Here is a 17,500-nt window from a genome sequence, read left to right on the forward strand (position 1 = left end):
CATAACCATTCCCCTCTATAAACTATGCTAAAATGGACCTGCAGCCTGGGTTCGTCCCATTGTTCTTCCTTCTTTTCTTAAAGTTTCACTGAGTCACATGGTTATTTCTTCTATCTACGTTTTAACTATCTAAACGAACCTGTGCAAGGACGGATCCAGGGGGAGGGTGCAAGGGGTGGGCATCCTCCCCCTCCCCCCGAGGTGACCTGAGGCTTTCTAATAACATTGGTATTCTACAAAAAAATAGTCACCAGTCAGCTACGCCATTCCTTAGTGGTGCACCCCTCCCTCCTAAGAAAAATCCTGGATCCGCGCCTGCTGTAAAAGCGAAAGAAAAGGAGAGCACAGAGACGGAGAAAAATGGGACTGGAGTTACTCCTTTTTTATCCCGCCGTAATCCCCAACGAACCTGCCGGAACCGGGCAATTGGAAGAGCTAATACCATAACGCCTTCAAATTAACACACTTCGAGGATGACAGTATAATCCTCTAGAAAAATGGGAGGGATTATCATGCAGGTGTCTGGCCGGCCAGTTCTGACAAAAGGAATGGGCCCCGGTCACGTTATATAAACCCATCCAATCGTAACATGACGTTGCGTTAAGGAACCATTTCTATACCTTATTATAGGAAATTAACACTCCATTATGTTAACGCGAATCGTTAAAATTCGCGTTAATTTGAGTCGCGCTAATTATGTTGAGCGTTATTTTCCGCGACCGTCGTTAATTAAGTGCAGCGTTAATTTCCGCGCTTTTAATTTCCATTATTGTTAACCCTAATTTTGAAACCTATCCAGACATTCATGACACCTATAAAAACAATAAGATAAGGTACAAGCTTTTTTTTTTCTAGCTTTTCTTTCCGTTAACCCCTGCATTAGTTCGAAAATTGTTGAAAGTTGTTTTGTTGACCATTGGGCTCAGTTTTGTTCAGTGTTTTTTTTGCACCATTGTTGAATGAATTTGTTCCAGTGGTCACCACCAACTGTCTTAATCGTGTTAATTTCCTTTATCGTGAAATTCTACCTCCTCCTTCGCGTTAATTTTCTTTATTCGAAAGTCGTGACAATTTCCAATACCTTAATTTCAAAGGAACGTTGATTTCCTATAATAAGGTATTCTACTTATAAAGAGTGATTGCTGCATCTCTGGACAGTTTAAGTGTTCAGTAAAGTTATTATAAGTTTCCCGCCCCCTTTATTAGCTCCAGCCTCGTTCCTTTGATTCTTACCGCCATTGTACGACCCTCCTCCCCCGGCAGTTCCTTTTTGATAAGTGCCGAATACTCCTCCACCTGAGTACCCACCACCCCCTCCCCCGAGTATATAAGCGAATGATCCCCCACCAAAGCCTCCGTCAGCTGCCGGACATTTTCCTCCCGTTCCTCCCTTCCTAAAACTCAAGGGTGCTTTCCCAATTGGCAACCCTGACTCACCGTTTCCTAACACCCTCGCTCCCCCTCCAGCAAAAAAACTGGGGTCTCTTTTACCCGTTTGAGCATTGCAGACTTGACCCCCACCCCCCTGTGTCCCACCACACTGAGACCCGTTTCTTGTTGCCTGACCTGGGTCTCCGTCTTTGAAATTGTCACGTGCTGTTCCTCCACCACCTCCCCCACCAGCAATGATAAGTGGAGAGTCATCCATAAGAGTGACAAAACTCCCGCCACCCCCTCCACCTGGCCGATCAGGGAAATCGTTTTTGTTACCCACCCCCTCTTGACCCATTAAGACTTTTAATTGAGTTCCTTGAACAAGCTGAAAAGTCCCTGTGATCTTTGCTCCTAAACCACCTAGTTTCCACAGCAGAGGAGGGGCGTAAGTGCCGTTGGCACCGGAAGCGCCAGAGGCCTCAATGACGTAAGTTCCTGTCACGGGAACAGTCCATATTTGAATTCCTTTGTCCAAAATGACTTGACTTTCCAATGAGGTTCCTTCGTATCCAGCTGTGCTTGTCGGTCCGGTTCTTCCTCTAGCACCAAGGGTCGTAAAAATGTATTTACGTTCTGGAACGATCTGTGAAGGAAGCATTTAAAGAGTCTTGTCAGGTGACGTCACCCTGCACATGTTGGTGTAATCTTCATGGAACTTCCTATATCTAATTGCAGGATAGCCAGAAATTCCTCACCTAAATTACACTTATTTGAATGCATATAAGCTTCAACCAAAAAAGGATCGAGACATTTGTAATCTGTAAACTAATATATTTTACGTAGCAAAGTGAAAGATACTTACTAACAGCCCGAACAAGTAGCCTGGCTGACGAATCAAAGCATTTGTCACGCACATTGAAGACCCATGGCGATTTAACTCACAAATTCCGTTTCTGACGTTTTCGTAATTGACTGAAGCGCAATCCGATCGCGTCAAGCACAAATGAGCGCATGAAAGGAAGTCATAACTCTGCTGCCTGTGAATAACGCAGCCTTTGAGCACGTGATTCTCTGTTATGCTAAAGGTGGACGAGCGACTTGTCGCTGTTACACTCCACTGCAGAAGCCTAACAGGGGTGAAGAGAAAAAGCACTCCACTGATCCACAAAAACCTGTTCAGTGAGAATGACAAAGAAAGTTTGGTTTGAATTTTACCAATGAAAAGGCAAACAGAAAAAGAAGACGATGGAGATGAACTTGAGTCACTGATGACCTTTCAGATCAAACCGCGGAAAAATTGTTGTTATGTAGAAAAAGCTACTGAATATTACTGCAAACTTGAACCTACTTGTTTGTCGGGGCTATAATCGTTAAGTAAAATGATTTCAAATTGCTTGATTTTGCAAAGAAATGTAAGCAAATTGGACCGCTAGTCATCACCTTGCACTCGGTGTCGGGCTCCAAATGCAGTTTCACGTCATTTATATGTAAATACTACAACTTCTACTGTCCAACTTTTTTTCTCCTTAAAATATGTTTTCCGTGTACCTATTACGAGTAAATAAAACCATTAAAAATGGTGGGTCACCAAGCTCGTTTCTTCGCAACACGATGATAAATGGTGGCAAAGGGGCAATTTCGGCTTCAAAATGATCATTTTCCGCGAAAGGACTGGGGTGAGTTCTAAAACAACACCTTCTTAGGAGCCGACCATTTAACTCTTGAGGGGGGGATGTGGGTGATTTTGAAAAAAAATTCCTGCATGCGCTTGTTGGAAGAAAAAAATTGCATGCAGCTCAAATGAAATAGAAAAAAAATTCTTACACTGCTGCAATCAAGAAAAAAAATGTTGCAAAGCTATTTCATCATTCCTGGGGGGCTTTACAAAATCCCAGCAAAACTGCAACCATTCCGGATAATCTGCAAGCCAGCGAGCCACTCTAGTTAGCCTATTAAAAGAACACATTGATTGGCCTAAATAACACTCTGGTTAGCCTAAACGTCTCACCGGTTGGCCTACAGTTAGCTTAGGTAGCTTGCGGTTTGCCCTTATAATGGGATAAGGGATTTCTTACTTGCTCGGTTCACATGGCTCCAAGTCATAGGAGTCATGCAAGCCATTACGGTTAGCCTAAATTACACATTGGCTAGCCTAGTTAGCACTGCAGTTAGCCTACAGTTCCTTAGGTAGCTTGCGGTTATTGGGATCAGGGATTTCTGGCTTGCTGGCTCGCACTGCATGAGGAGCTTAACTTGGGTCAGGAATGTGGGTCCCCGCTGTTTAGGTAAAAAAAAAATACCAAAATCTCAGTGGGAGTTGTAACAAGACTCACACTAGAAAGGCAGAGCGAGAGACAAAGGGAGAGAGAGGTGTTAATCTCGACACATTTGTTGGGCCGACTTCGTCATAAAGTTTTAATGACGACAAATAACTCAAATTACTTTAAATTAATTTTGAGTGATGTGCCTAAATAGTCCAGAGGCACAATAAATCAATCTAAAATATTTTCTAAAACACGGTTTACAACGGCCAGCATCATGCAATTAAAAAATGGAAAATTATTTCTTTATTCTCTTTATTTCAAATTAATTTAAACACAGGTAAATTATATCTTAACTTTCAGGCTACCGAGATGCAACTTGTTTTGCCCGGCATACACTTTTCTCAACAGCAACGGTGAATAGACCATTTTACAGTTCTAGCTAAGTTACCTGGCCTACGAATGGAAGCGAGGCTGCCGGTGACCCTGTTTTGATACAAACCTCCGTGCTTTTGTAATGTTAATACGGACTAATTAGAATTACAACAACACAATTTGCATGAGAAAAGCAGTCGGGGCTGTATCAATGGAAGGTCACCGGCAGCCTCGCAGCCATTCATAGGCTAGGTCACTGAGCAAACAACTGTAAAATGGCCTATTGGTTCTTTTCTGATTTTAAAGCAATCCATTTTTAAGTTTTATACTTATGGAACTCGATAACTGAGGAACAAAACTCAATAGCTATTACACCTTCGAACATCTGCTTCCTAATTCTCCGGTTAAACATGAAACGTTAGTGATCGATGTATTGGTGTATTTGTTAATTTAAACACAGGCAAATTATTTTCTTAACTGTCAGGCTACCGAGATGCAACTTGTTTTGCCTGGCATACACTTTTCTCAACAGCAACGGTGAATTGGTTCTTTTCTGATTTTAAAGCAAACCATTTTTAAGTCAGGGGCACCCAACGTCAATTTTCGGAAAATATCTGTTCGGAAGACAATTTGAGATCTAGAATTTTCGGAGCAATTATTCTAAAATTCCTTGCTTGCCTGCCTGTCCTAGGATTTTCGAACATCTGAAAAACGGTATAATTGCCCATTTTTAACGAATTTTTACCCTAAAAAGGTCACCTAGAATTTTCGGGAGCCTTTTTTCTTGCTGAAATTTTCGAAAAGGTAAGTTTTGATCCCTATAATTTTCAGATCACTAGACTTTCAGCTAGGAAATCCGAACAGGTGAAAAATTTTTAGGGAATAAAAATATGCCTATATCTACCGTTTACATACTAAAGTACGTTTAACAATGCTATGTTTAAGTGGTTTTGAACTATATTCTCGTTGGGTGCCCCTGTTTAAGGTTTATTATACTTATGGAACTCGATAACTGAGGAATAAAACTCAACAGCTATTACACCTTCGAACATCTGCTTCCCTAATTCTCCGGTTAAACATGAAACGCGTTAGTGATGTATTTGTTAATTTAAACACAGGCAAATTATTTCTTAACTTTCAGGCTCCGAGATATAACTTGTTTTGCCTGGCATACACTTTTCTCAACAGCAACGGTGAATTGGTTCTTTTCTGATTTTAAAGCAATCCATTTTTAAGTTTTATACTTATGGAACTCGATAGCTGAGGAATAAAACTCAACAGCTATTACACCTTCGAACATCTGCTTCCCTAATTCTCCGGTTAAACATGAAACGTTAGTGATGTATTGGTATAATGGTTAATTTAAACACAGGCAAATTATTTCTTAACTTTCAGGCTGCCGAGATGCAACTTGTTTTGCCTGGCATACACTTTTCTCAACAGCAACGGTGAATTGGTTCTTTTCTGATTTTAAAGCAATCCATTTTTAAGTTTTATACTTATGGAACTCGATAACTGAGGAATAAAACTCAACAGCTATTACACCTTCGAACATCTGCTTCCCTAATTCTGCGGTTAAACATGAAACGTTAGTGATGTATTGGTATATTTGTTAATTTAAACACAGGCAAATTATTTTGTCAGTTAACTTTCCTTTGTTGATGGATATCTACACCGTCAGGAGACGTCCAGCCGAGAATTCCTGAGTCGGCTTAAGCTCCTCATGCCAAACTCGTTAGCTTATCACAAGCAGTAATGGAGGTAAATTTTTCTATTTGAAGAATCAAGTTTTCTTAGACAAAGAAAAATAATTTGTTCATTTTTAATCTTTTCAACTGAAACATTTTCATGTAATTACTTTATATTGAAAATATAAGGTTTTTTGCAATGTCTTATATAATATAAGATAACATATAACAAATTAGACCATAATCAAATAACTTTAATTCTGCTTTCACATTGTTTTGGAGATTTCAGTCCACTTTTAAATTGTAACTAATGATTCTAGCAGTAATTACCACGCTATGAGCATTTCTAAACTGCATTTTGCTATTTTTTGCTATTTCTTTAAATTAAGAAGCTAAGCATCACTTTAAAACCTGAGAATATTCTTATTAGGTAATATTAAATGATTCTAAAGAATGACATTTCGAAAACATGTAGCTATACAAGAATGATTTTGTATAGCTTACAACATTTTAAGGCTTTGCAGCTCCATATTAGAACTGTTACTGCAATAACCACAATGTAAATGTAAATACATTCTGTAAATGTAAACACGACACTTTTTTGAGGAAAAAAAATCCTGCAGAGAAATGAGGAGAGAAGAAAAAATCCTGCAGAGAATTTAGGAGGTAAAAAAATATCCTGCCCACCACGGTTGCTAGAAAAAAAAGACTTGCTGACCAGAAATCACCCACCCCCCCCCCCTCCCCCCTCAAGAGTTAAATGGTCGGCCCCTTATCCCAGAAGAGTTATCATGATTGAACTTAAAAGCTCTTGAACAGCAAAAGCGGCCTTTGTTGCCTCTCTTCAGATGGTCGGCGTGAAACGCCACGAACTCCGAAGTCGCAATGTTATACGCGGTATGAGATGCGCGATGCAAAACAAGGGAATTACCTTAAAGTAATAACAAATAAATAAATAAATAACTGTTTGGGATTGTTGTTGTAAGGGTGGATCAGAGTCCACAAATTTTTCCCGAGTGTTTTACCCAAACTTGGCTACTGGTTCACAATAAGGTTGTGTGAAATTTTCTCTTGTAATTTAGTGGCAGCCAAGACTGAGTAAATGAGAGGTAGAAGTTGAGTCGAGTCATTGCGCTGAAAAGAAATGAGAAACACACTTGATTGGAGAAATTAAGAAAGGGTCCCGGAACTTCTTAGTTTTTCCCGGTTACTCAAGGTTGGTAGTGCTTCTTAACAATACTTTCTTCAATCAAGTCAATACTAGGTTTGTTTTGTGTCTGATTGGCTGCGAGTGTGAATCTGAATGAAAGCCTTAATTCATCTGCCCGTCCGTGCTGAGTGGCCGATGGCAAAAGTTTTGTACCTAAATGTTTTTTTTCTCTTTTACTCGCAGAAAAAGAGGAATTTGGTATAATTCGACCAAGTTTAGAAACAAATAATACCATTTTTTCTATTGAAGTCGTTTTTACAACCTCAGGAAAACACATTTATGCATCAGAGGAAAGGAAAAAGTGGAGGCTAAAACTCAACTTCGTGGACAGTAGCGATTGATGTGAATTTAATACTTACATTTTGGGTTTCATAAATCCTCTGAATTCTTGTCCGTGAATTTTCGTTGTTCGTTACCTACGCAGGAAATAAACACATGAGTTCGTCATGTGAAACCTGACTAGAAATTTTAACATTTGTCCCTGTATTTTGTCTTTTTTTTTTCTTAACAGTTGTACTTTGTTCTGTTCTGTCATTTCGTTGATTGTATTTAAATTGGTCCTGAAAAGCTCCTGCGGGGAGTGGTCAATTAAGTATGTATGTAAGTTGTTTTCTTCTTCTTTGTTATATTTTGTGAACTTGATTAATTCTGAACTTTTTACTCAAACTTTCAAAAAACTGCCGAGAACTTGAATCTAGAAGGTTGGAGCCGGATGGGAGCCTTGAATATGTAACAGTCACATCACGATCTCAGTACTAATTATTTACGAAATAACCATCAATAACCATCAATACATCCAAACAAAAAAGCACCTGAAAATAAAGCTTTTTGAAAATAAACCTTTTTGAAAATATTTGAGCCGTTTACGCTCGTATGCATCACTGACAAATCGAGTTCAAAGAAATAGTTTGCCGGTGGACCCAAGCTGATCCCATATAAGAAAGAGTTCTACCTCCGGCTTTCAGTGCACGCAGTTCAAATAGAGCCTTGGATGTAACCTGCTTGAGACAAAGCTTATCTTCCCTTTTTCCGATTAGAAAAAATCTGCTGCAGCGACGAGCATGTGAAAATGGCTAACAGCTTGAGAACCTACAAGCGGCTTTGAGACGGCTTTGAGACGGCTTTGAGACTTCCTGATATGAAACCAATCGGTCCGCGCCAGGAAGACAAACACGTGCAGGTGCATGAAAAACTGCTGCGAAACATATTAACTCTTCGAAATTAATACATTGATTTTACTTTCTTAGGTAACTAATCATGAATTTCACTGAGCGACAAATTTTAAAATTAAGATCGAAAAGCAAATATCGAGTTCAAATAAAACAATTAATGGTTGTTTCTCAATGACGTCTCCATACTCCAAGGGTTTTCATTTTGTGAACTCTATTTCTTATCAGTTTCAATTTTTTATTGATTCTAAAATTCGTCTCTTTTGAGCTCGTAGCAGTGACACGAGTCTTAAACAGTTTCCACTAATTCATAAGCTTTAACTTTTTCCGCTTTTCAAAGAATAAAATATAAAATAAAAATAAAATTATTATAAACTCAACAACCCTAAGCTTATCATTGGAGCAACATAAGCTATAATAAAAAGTGAAAGGCATTTGCAATGATGAAAGGAAGCTTAAGAACCAATTTAGTTGACAACATAAATTGAATGATAAACATTTGTTAAGAAAACTCAGCTAATTTACGATATTATTTTCCGAGATGACTTTCACAGGATTAATTTTTGTGCAGTTGACAATCAATTTAAGGATGGTGCCTACTACTAATTCAAAGGTATTTTTGCGCGGTTTACTGAATATGCGGGAAAAGCAGATGTTAAGGACGTTCGCGCCCATTGCTACTGCGCATTTTCTCGCGCATGTCACGCACACGTCAAGCATCGCAGACCAGGAAGGTAAACAGACATGGCATCGAGCCAGTGTTTGATCCTCCCTCGGGCGACCCTCGGGCAAAGGGTCGCTTGCGGGAACATGGGATAGCTGTGGACCCAGGTCTTCTCGGGAATGTCACGCAATGACAAAAAAAAAAACAAAACAAAATCTGTACGTGAGAAGTTACAAATATTTCGCTTTGTATGCTCGCGTGCGACCGAAGTTTTCTTTCTTAGACTAATATGTATCGTTTTTCAAGGTCTATTTAATAATAATAATAATAATAATAAATAATAATAATAATAATAAAAATAATAATAATAAATAACGCAAGCTTCTAAAACTGTACCTTATCTCGAAAACGAGCGCGGTGACCCCCCATTTTTTTTTTTTTTTTGCATTTTTGGAAAAAGTAGACCATTACCTTTCTGCGTGGAAAATTTAAAAAAACCTGTACGTGGGAACATTTTGGGCGCGAACGTCCTTAACAAGTGTTAGTGAAATCCGAAATGAAAATTGGCGGTAACCACGCATTTTTCGAAGATAAATAATCAACGATATTTGTAAAAAGCTTGAAAATACAAAGGATTGTATGGCGTTCTTTTCCAAATTGAAGCTTACTTATCCCTGAAAAATGCATAGTTACCTCCAATTTTCATTTTGGATACCAAGAGCACTTGCTAAGTTCTGCTTTCTCCACATAGTTTTGAACCGCACCAAAATATCCCTGTATTAATAAGCACCATTCACAGGAAATCCGAGTATCTCGAGATGCGCAAAACGTATGCGCAATAACAATAGTAGGCGCCATCCTTAAAGAGGTCATAAAGGCCCCTTTCCAGTTCACTTTTCGAACAGTTTGTATCTGAGGGTTGTGTAGTACGTGTACGTATCAACTCCATTATTATTCGCAACAACTACCATAAGAAGGGAACAACGCAGGTTTTTCAATTTTATTTTTTTCGGATGTGTCACCACTTGATATTTTATTCCCAACAGTACTTATTTTGGGTATCACCTGCTGCCGATAGAGACAACGTATTGTAGGTTCGCAGTATAATACTGATCTTAACTCGGTTGCAGATGCTCATTAAAGCTGATCCTCGTGATGAACAATCCCTTTTTTCTCAAGCATGCCTGTATCCCCAGTGCAAAAATTTGTTTTATTCGTTTTATTTATAAACTTTGAATTCACCACCGTATTAACTATCATTGCAATTTCTGTGCAATCCGTTGAATATACTTTAACTTAATTTCTTTCTAGTGGTGAATTACCGGATTAACTAAAACACCAACATACAGTTTATTCTCATTTTATCTACTGCTTCTAAATTTTCATTGGTCGTTGCTAATAAAGAAAGAGCCAGAAACAACGTCATCACTCTTGAGGAGGAAGAAAGAGAGACACCCTGGAAGCGAGGTGCATTCTTTTCCAAAGAGTAGCCTGGCTCTTTAAAAGTTAACCGCTGCAGGCTGGTTACGAAGACCTACTCAGGGCTGTTGTCTAAAGCATCACAGCCTAACTTTATTATAACTTTCCCGTCCCCTTTATTTCATGGAACGTTGATTTCCTATAATAAGGTATTCTACTAATAAAGAGTAATTGCTGCATATCTGGGCAGTTTAAGTATTCAGTAAAGTTATTATAACTTTCCCGTCCCCTTTATTAGCTCCAGCCTCGTTCCTTTGATTTTTACCGTCGTTGTACGACCCTCCTCCTCCGGCAGTTCCTTTCTGAGAAGTGCCGAATACTCCCCCACCTGAGTACCCACCACCCCCTCCCCCGAATACAAACGCGAATGATCCCCCACCAAAGCCTCCGTTAACTGACGGACCTTTTCCTCCCGTTCCACCGTTCCCAAAACTCAAGGGTGCTTCCCCAATTGGCAACCCTGAATCACCGTTTCCTAACACCCCTGCTCCCCCTCCAGCACTCAAACTGGGGTCTCTTTTACCCGTTTGAGCATTGCAGACTTGACCCCCACCCCCCTGTGTCCCACCACACTGAGACCCGTTTCTTGTTGCCTGACCTGGGTCTCCGTCTGTGAAATTGTCACGTGCTGCTCCTCCACCACCTCCCCCACCAGCAATAATAAGTGGAGAGTCATCCATAAGAGTGACAAAACTCTCACCACCCCCTCCCCCTGGCCGATCAAAGAAAAAGTTATTTGTACCCCCCTCTTGACCCACTAAGACTTTTAATTGAGTTCCTTGAACAAGCTGAAAAGTCCCTGTTATCTTTGCTCCTAAACCACCTAGTTTCCAAAGCAATAAAGAAGCGGCAAAAGTGCCGTTGGCACCGGAAGCGCCACAGGCCTCAATGACGTAAGTTCCTGTCACGGGAACAGTCCATATTTGAATTCCTTTGTCTAAAATGACTTGATCTTCCAATGAGGTTCCTTTGTATCCGGCTGTGCTTGTCGGTCCAGTTGCTCCGCGGGCACCAAGGGTCGTAAAAATGTATTTGCGTTCTGGAATGATCTGTGAGGGACGTGAAGCATACGATTACAAACTGACAGGAGCCTTAGGTAGGAGGTTGCTCTTCCCATTCAGGCCCTATGAGACAACATTTGCGCTTATCTTTCTATATTTAGAACGCCACGAGTTCGTCGACTGCACGCACTGTTTAGAATGGCCAATCAGAATAAAGTCAAACAAAGACAAAAATAACAAACACAATGTGTGCAAATTGGGCTAATTGATGAAAATTGACGTAAATGTGAGTCTCCTGGTAAAAGGTTAAGGCTGGTTTACACGCACAACGCAAGCATAAGTTTAAGAAACATGCGCAGGCGCATTGACTTGTTGTTAATTAGTGCCTTTGTTGTAACGAAAGGTACCAATTATCAAACGCTACTGCGTCTGCGTATGTTGGTTGTGCTTATGACTGCGTTGGACTTGTAAACCAGCCCTCATTTCTAAAAATACAATGATACGCGCAAAATTGACTCAAGGATATAGTGCATAGGGAGGTTCCTAACACTGACTGACTGATAGAAGCGTCTTGAAGGAGACATGTAAAATTAGAGACCATTTGAGAGTCCCTTAACAAAAAAAAACGGCGGCCATATTGGTGTCGCAAACTATTCTTCCCAGGATACGGAAACGAAGCAGTCTATTCTCAAAAAACCCTGAGTTGTTTTGTTTTGTAAAGACAAGACGAAGATGTAAGATGAAGATGCAATCGGTGTGAAAGTGTATCAAGATCTCTAAGTGTTCTAAAGTCGAACTCTTACAGACTGTATACCTACCAAACAGTCTTGTATGTCAACGAGATCTGTAAGACCACGGTAAAGACAAAGAAGGGGCTAAACTCTTCCCAAAAACTATGTATTAGCCTCGTTTATAAAATCAAATAATGGAACGTGCCCATTGATGAAAGTAATCACGGCGAAATAATGGAAGGAGGAAATCTGCTACCACGCGGCCGCTATTAACTGTCAAGCAGAGAGTGAGAGTAAGACCGGCAGGGCCAAATTCACCTTGCCCCATTTGTTTAAGAGGGTCTCAATGGGAGGGGGGGGGGGGTCCCCTTTGACGGTTGACGGTTAAAAAAAAGCCATTTTGACGGTTCACAGTTAATTTTTCGGAATGACGTTTGTAACACGAAATTAAAAGGAAAATTTGGCTGTAGTTTTCAATAAAACGATACAATTTTGCCCCTGTTTGAATAACCCAATTAGTGCTATAATTTGTGCGTTAAAAATGAGGTTTTGGTCTTCTATATTATGTGTCTAATTACCTTTGTTACCGCTGGGCTTACTAAACGCATGCTCCAACAATGTCTATGGGACATACGAAACATTCCATAAATATAACCCTCCGATACCGTCCTACTCACTTCCTCAAAGATTTGTTAAGCCTTATCTTGAAAGCAAATTCTTTCTTGTTCAAATTTACGGGAAAAAACACTTTCAAACGCACGAAACCGCAGTATCCTTTGCCAACATTTTGATGGCTGCAGTTGAAACAGATATCATCAAACTAAGTTAATACAAGCCATTTCTTTAGAAAAGATACATCGACGACATCTTTCTCTGTCGAGCATAACCAAAGAAGAATGTATAATTCTCAGATGGATTACCTGGGAATAATATAATAAAGATAGCACTTAAACTACACTCTGATAGGTACCCTAATTGAAATATAGTTAATTTTCGCATTCCCAGCTTGTTGTTTGAAAACATGTGTTGCTTTTTGAGTGTTTTAATAAACTCGAGAAGAGATATATTAGGTCAGTAAGACCAGTTCAATTGCAGGCAATTATTGAACAAGGTGGCTTGGCGCCTGGTGCGCTAAACTTTGACTGAAAATTTCGCCGTGAATCCACAGACCTTGAGGACATGTTCATTGTTCATATTGGTAAGCATGTAATTGCCTGTACTATCCTACTGGGTAGAACTGGAACTAGCACGCCCGCGGCATGCTGGGACTCTAAGCCTGGGGGCATAGTCATTCTAGTGAGACAAGATGGCGGCTATACTTGTAACCCTCGAAACGTCCGCTTCTAGAATCTCTGTACGGTGGCCAATTTACATTATCAACTCCGTTGATAAAACTAAATTTTTGTATACTTGTAATCGTTTGTTAGTTTATCTGTATGCGCTGATGATCACGACATTGTAGGGTTACGTTAAGGCCCTAGTTTTGGAAAGTCTCGTCAAATTGGCTGCTCTCCTCTCCAACCCAATGCATCTTTGAGCGATTTTATTTCATTAAGCTAATGAACCAATGAGCCCAAGCTTGTCCAAACCAACCTCATATCCGGAATGGGCAGGTAATATCATCAGTTGAAATGTTATTTTCTCCATAAGAAAGGCTTGTTTCGTGGTTGGTCCATAACTACTTTACCAAAACGAGACTAAGGGACTTTTAGTGTTTCCATGTAGAGTTGAATGATTTTCTGACTTTAGCGAAATTTAGTCGCAAAATTAGCAAACTGTTCCTTTTTCTCTGCTGTTTCAAGTTTGGCTCTTCTCATGATTTCGCGCCATTTTCTCTGCTGCCTCACGACCCACCAGTTCCCCCTGTGCCCAACTTTACCCACCCCTCCCACCAGATACTTCACCCTTGAACTCGCGTTAAAAGTCGAAGTTTACTCACCTGCATGTGACCCACTATCAGCGGATGTTTCGTCGTCATCTTTTGTACTCTAATTTAGTATGAGCATTTCAATGTTTTAGGTGCCATAGACTCATTTGCTCGTGGCTTAAAAAATGCTGCCAAGCTTATTGAAGATGCAACTTTAGACTCTCTGGTCAAGGTGAGTTCAAAAGGATATTCACGGGAATGGAGCAATTTTAACGCGTCTGAGTGGACACTCAATGGGCCCGACAGCGTTTCATTGTCCGGCAATATGCCAGTTTCCCGTTGAAACGAGCATGAAATTGAGGCTGATGTGAATACCTTTTCAAAACTTCGTTTCCGGGGTCTTTCCGGAAACAGCAGGAGCGACCCTCCTTTTTGCCATGGGGTTGTGCTTCTTGCGATATATTTTATGAATAATTCGAGTGAGCAGTGAGCAGTCCTTCTTATAATATACTTGGAAGTGGCGTAAGAAATTTCGACGGCGATGTTTGGTAAACCTTTTTTGACAATTCCGTTTATTGTTTTTTTCAGGAGCGTTACAAAAGTTATGACGGAGGTATCGGAGCGAAGATTGAGAAAGGAACCACTTCCTTGGAAGAGCTTGAGGTAGTTTTTTAGTATGTTTGTCGCTTCATGATGTTTCGTTGGCATTTTATGTTTGTTGGGTTGTTGTTAGAACGTTTGCGAAATGCGCAAACTTGTAACTTTGTGTTCGTTTTCGTTGGAATTACCGTCCAAAAACCTGAATACCCCAAGTTTTGGAACGAGACAAAGAACGAGTTAGACTAAAGGGCGAAGTATCTCTTCTACAAGTCTATCTCGTTGAAATCATAAACTTAAAATGGCCTTGAAAGCAAATTTCTACAGCGCGCAAAAGGTGCCATTTATCTCGCCAATTGTCATTTCGCTACTAAAAAACATATCTTTATAACGTTAGTTGTAGTTTGATGAAACTGTAGTAGCGAGTTGGTTAGTGGCAAGTACTCGTCGTGGCGAAAGGCTATAAACTACGCCAATATGGATCTTGATTGTTACCCAACTTTTCAGTGTTTTCTTTTAGGCTTTCGTCGTGGAACACGGAGAGCCAAAGCTCATCTCTGGAAAACAAGAGAAGTGTGAAGCAATTGTCAATTTTTATGTCTAATTTTGTAGTAATTTAGAAAGTGTTTACATGATTCAAATAATTTAGAGAGGGCTAGATAGGTATAAACTTATTCTTGGTTTGCTTCCACGTGATGAGACGGCTATGTTGGTGCACAAACACTTGAAAATGGCCCCACACGTTTTGCATAATAAAAGAGTCAAATTCCCAAAGGACATTTTACTGCATTGTTCTGTACACCATCATGGACGCCGTGACGTCAGATACCAACCATCAATTCAGCAAAATGTACAAAACGAAAAGTTCGATGCAAACTGATTGGAAAAAACGGAAACATTACGAAAAGGTGTTCCATCTTGAAAACAAGAGAAATGCCTGTTTATCTGTGCTAGTCAATCAATTTTTACATCAATCATTAAAGAATTTTTATAGGTATTAACGTCTTCAACATTGCCACTTTTAACTCAGTTTGATGCTCAAATCATAGTTAATAAGAGGGAAATTGTTTGGAAGCTCGGTTGGAAAGTCCATGACCGTGCACAACCTTTTGTTTTGCGCTCATACACTATGCATGAATTATGTAACCAACACGTTTCTATTGGTTAGTTCCTCAGTACGGAGTAAACAGCTATTGTGTTTTGTGCACGGTCAAGGCCAAAAAAGAAAACAAGAACGTACAACAAAGAAATTTGTCGGGTTTCATAACCATTCCCCTCTGTTAACGATACTCAAATGGACCTGCAGCCTGGGTTTAATAAGGTTCGTCCCATTGTTCTTCCTTCTTTTCTTAAAGTTTCACTGAGTCACATGGTTATTTCTTCTATCTACGTTTTAACTATCTAAACGAACCTGTGCAAGGACGGATCCAGGGGGAGGGTGCAAGGGGTGGGCATCCTCCCCCCTCCCCCCGAGGTGACCTGAGGCTTTCTAATAACATTGGTATTCTACAAAAAAATAGTCACCAGTCAGCTACGCCATTCCTTAGTGGTGCACCCCTCCCTCCTAAGAAAAATCCTGGATCCGCGCCTGCTGTAAAAGCGAAAGAAAAGGAGAGCACAGAGACGGAGAAAAATGGGACTGGAGTTACTCCTTTTTTATCCCGCCGTAATCCCCAACGAAGGACGCTTTCCATTTAACAGAACTGACCTGCCGGAACCGGGCAATTGGAAGAGCTAATACCATAACGCCTTCAAATTAACACACTTCGAGGATGACAGTATAATCCTCTAGAAAAATAGGAGGGATTATCATGCAGGTGTCTGGCCGGCCAGTTCTGACAAAAGGAATGGGCCCCAGTCACGTTATATAAACCCATCCAATCGTAACATGACGTTGCGTTATGGAACCATTTCTATACCTTATTATAGGAAATTAACACTCCATTATGTTAACGCGAATCGTTAAAATTCGCGTTAATTTGAGTCGCGCTAATTATGTTGAGCGTTATTTTCCGCGACCGTCGTTAATTAAGTGCAGCGTTAATTTCCGCGCTTTTAATTTCCATTATTGTTAACCCTAATTTTGAAACCTATCCAGACATTCATGACACCTATAAAAACAATAAGATAAGGTACAAGCTTTTTTTTTTCTAGCTTTTCTTTCCGTTAACCCCTGCATTAATTCGAATTTTGAAAACTGTTTTGTTGACCATTGGGCTCAGTTTTGTTCAGTGTTTTTTTTGCACCATTGTTGAATGAATTTGTTCCAGTGGTCACCACCAAATGTCTTAATCGTGTTAATTTCCTTTATCGTGAAATTCTACCTCCTCCTTCGCGTTAATTTTCTTTATTCGAAAGTCGTGACAATTTCCAATACCTTAATTTCAAAGGAACGTTGATTTCCTATAATAAGGTATTCTACTTATAAAGAGTGATTGCTGCATCTCTGGACAGTTTAAGTGTTCAGTAAAGTTATTATAAGTTTCCCGCCCCCTTTATTAGCTCCAGCCTCGTTCCTTTGATTCTTACCGCCATTGTACGACCCTCCTCCCCCCGCGGTACCTTCACTGAAAGTGCCGAATACTCCCCCACCTGAGTACCCACCACCCCCTCCCCCGAGTATATAAGCGAATGATCCCCAACCAAAGCCTCCGTCAGCTTCCAGACATTTTCCTCCCGTTCCACCGTTCCTAAAACTCAAGGGTGCTTCCCCAATTGGCAACCCTGAATCACCGTTTCCTAACACCCCTGCTCCCCCTCCAGCAAAAAAATTGGGGTCTCTTTTACCCGTTTGAGCATTACAGACTTGACCCCCACCCCCCTGTGTCCCACCACACTGAGACCCGTTTCTTGTTGCCTGACCTGGGTCTCCGTCTTTGAAATTGTCACGTGCTGTTCCTCCACCACCTCCCCCACCAGCAATGATAAGTGGAGAGTCATCCATAAGAGTGACAAAACTCCCGCCACCCCCTCCACCTGGCCGATCAGCTAAATGGGCAATTGTACCACCCTCTTGACCCACTAAGACTTTTAATTGAGTTCCTCGAACAAGCGGAAAAGTCCCTGTTATCTTTGCTCCTAAAC

General features: G+C 40.4%; 5 protein-coding genes across 5 annotated transcripts in view; 2 read left to right on the plus strand and 3 right to left on the minus strand.

Moving 5' to 3' along the window:
* Positions 1 to 15,413, plus strand: part of LOC138045139 (uncharacterized) — a 37,633-nt gene extending 22,220 nt beyond the window's left edge. Inside the window, exon 16 of the transcript XR_011131540.1 lies at positions 15,080 to 15,413. The gene's annotated coding sequence lies outside the window, so the exon portion shown is untranslated. The remainder of the gene's footprint in view (positions 1 to 15,079) is intronic.
* LOC138044397 (leukocyte tyrosine kinase receptor-like) lies at positions 784 to 8,065 on the minus strand. Its single transcript, XM_068890915.1, has 4 exons — positions 7,861 to 8,065; positions 7,268 to 7,324; positions 2,237 to 2,546; positions 784 to 2,017 (listed from the first exon to the last, which is right to left on the minus strand). The coding sequence occupies exons 2-4, from the start codon at positions 7,279 to 7,281 to the stop codon at positions 1,160 to 1,162; spliced, it is 1,182 nt and encodes a 393-aa protein (XP_068747016.1). The 5' UTR covers positions 7,282 to 7,324; positions 7,861 to 8,065; the 3' UTR covers positions 784 to 1,159.
* Positions 10,087 to 17,500, minus strand: part of LOC138045140 (ALK tyrosine kinase receptor-like) — a 34,753-nt gene continuing 27,339 nt past the window's right edge. The window contains exon 3 of the mRNA XM_068891540.1: positions 10,087 to 11,269. Within this exon, the coding sequence (XP_068747641.1) occupies positions 10,412 to 11,269 (858 nt within the window). The 3' untranslated portion in view covers positions 10,087 to 10,411. The remainder of the gene's footprint in view (positions 11,270 to 17,500) is intronic.
* Positions 12,948 to 15,413, plus strand: LOC138045141 (xylose isomerase-like). The gene is made up of 4 exons (XM_068891541.1): positions 12,948 to 13,150; positions 13,972 to 14,051; positions 14,408 to 14,482; positions 14,937 to 15,413. Exons 1-4 carry the CDS (start codon positions 13,132 to 13,134, stop codon positions 15,018 to 15,020), a joined length of 258 nt encoding a protein of 85 aa, XP_068747642.1. The 5' UTR covers positions 12,948 to 13,131; the 3' UTR covers positions 15,021 to 15,413.
* The window catches only part of LOC138044647 (leukocyte tyrosine kinase receptor-like), a 3,574-nt gene continuing 2,945 nt past the window's right edge, over positions 16,872 to 17,500 (minus strand). Inside the window, exon 5 of the mRNA XM_068891109.1 lies at positions 16,872 to 17,500. This exon is cut by the window's right edge and continues 255 nt beyond it. Within this exon, the coding sequence (XP_068747210.1) occupies positions 16,872 to 17,500 (629 nt within the window).

This window comes from Montipora capricornis, chromosome 4 (assembly GCF_036669925.1).
Source record: "Montipora capricornis isolate CH-2021 chromosome 4, ASM3666992v2, whole genome shotgun sequence".
NCBI classification, from domain to species: Eukaryota; Metazoa; Cnidaria; class Anthozoa; order Scleractinia; family Acroporidae; genus Montipora; species Montipora capricornis.

Bases quoted from the DNA above. Each gene is read 5' to 3' on its own strand.
- LOC138044397 (XM_068890915.1), bottom strand. The intron at 2,018-2,236 runs GTAAGTATCTTT...CTTCCTTCACAG, and splicing joins GCTACTTGTTCGGGCTGTTA to ATCGTTCCAGAACGTAAATA.
- LOC138045141 (XM_068891541.1), top strand. The intron at 14,052-14,407 runs GTGAGTTCAAAA...TGTTTTTTTCAG, and splicing joins CTTTAGACTCTCTGGTCAAG to GAGCGTTACAAAAGTTATGA. The intron at 14,483-14,936 runs GTAGTTTTTTAG...GTTTTCTTTTAG, and splicing joins CTTCCTTGGAAGAGCTTGAG to GCTTTCGTCGTGGAACACGG.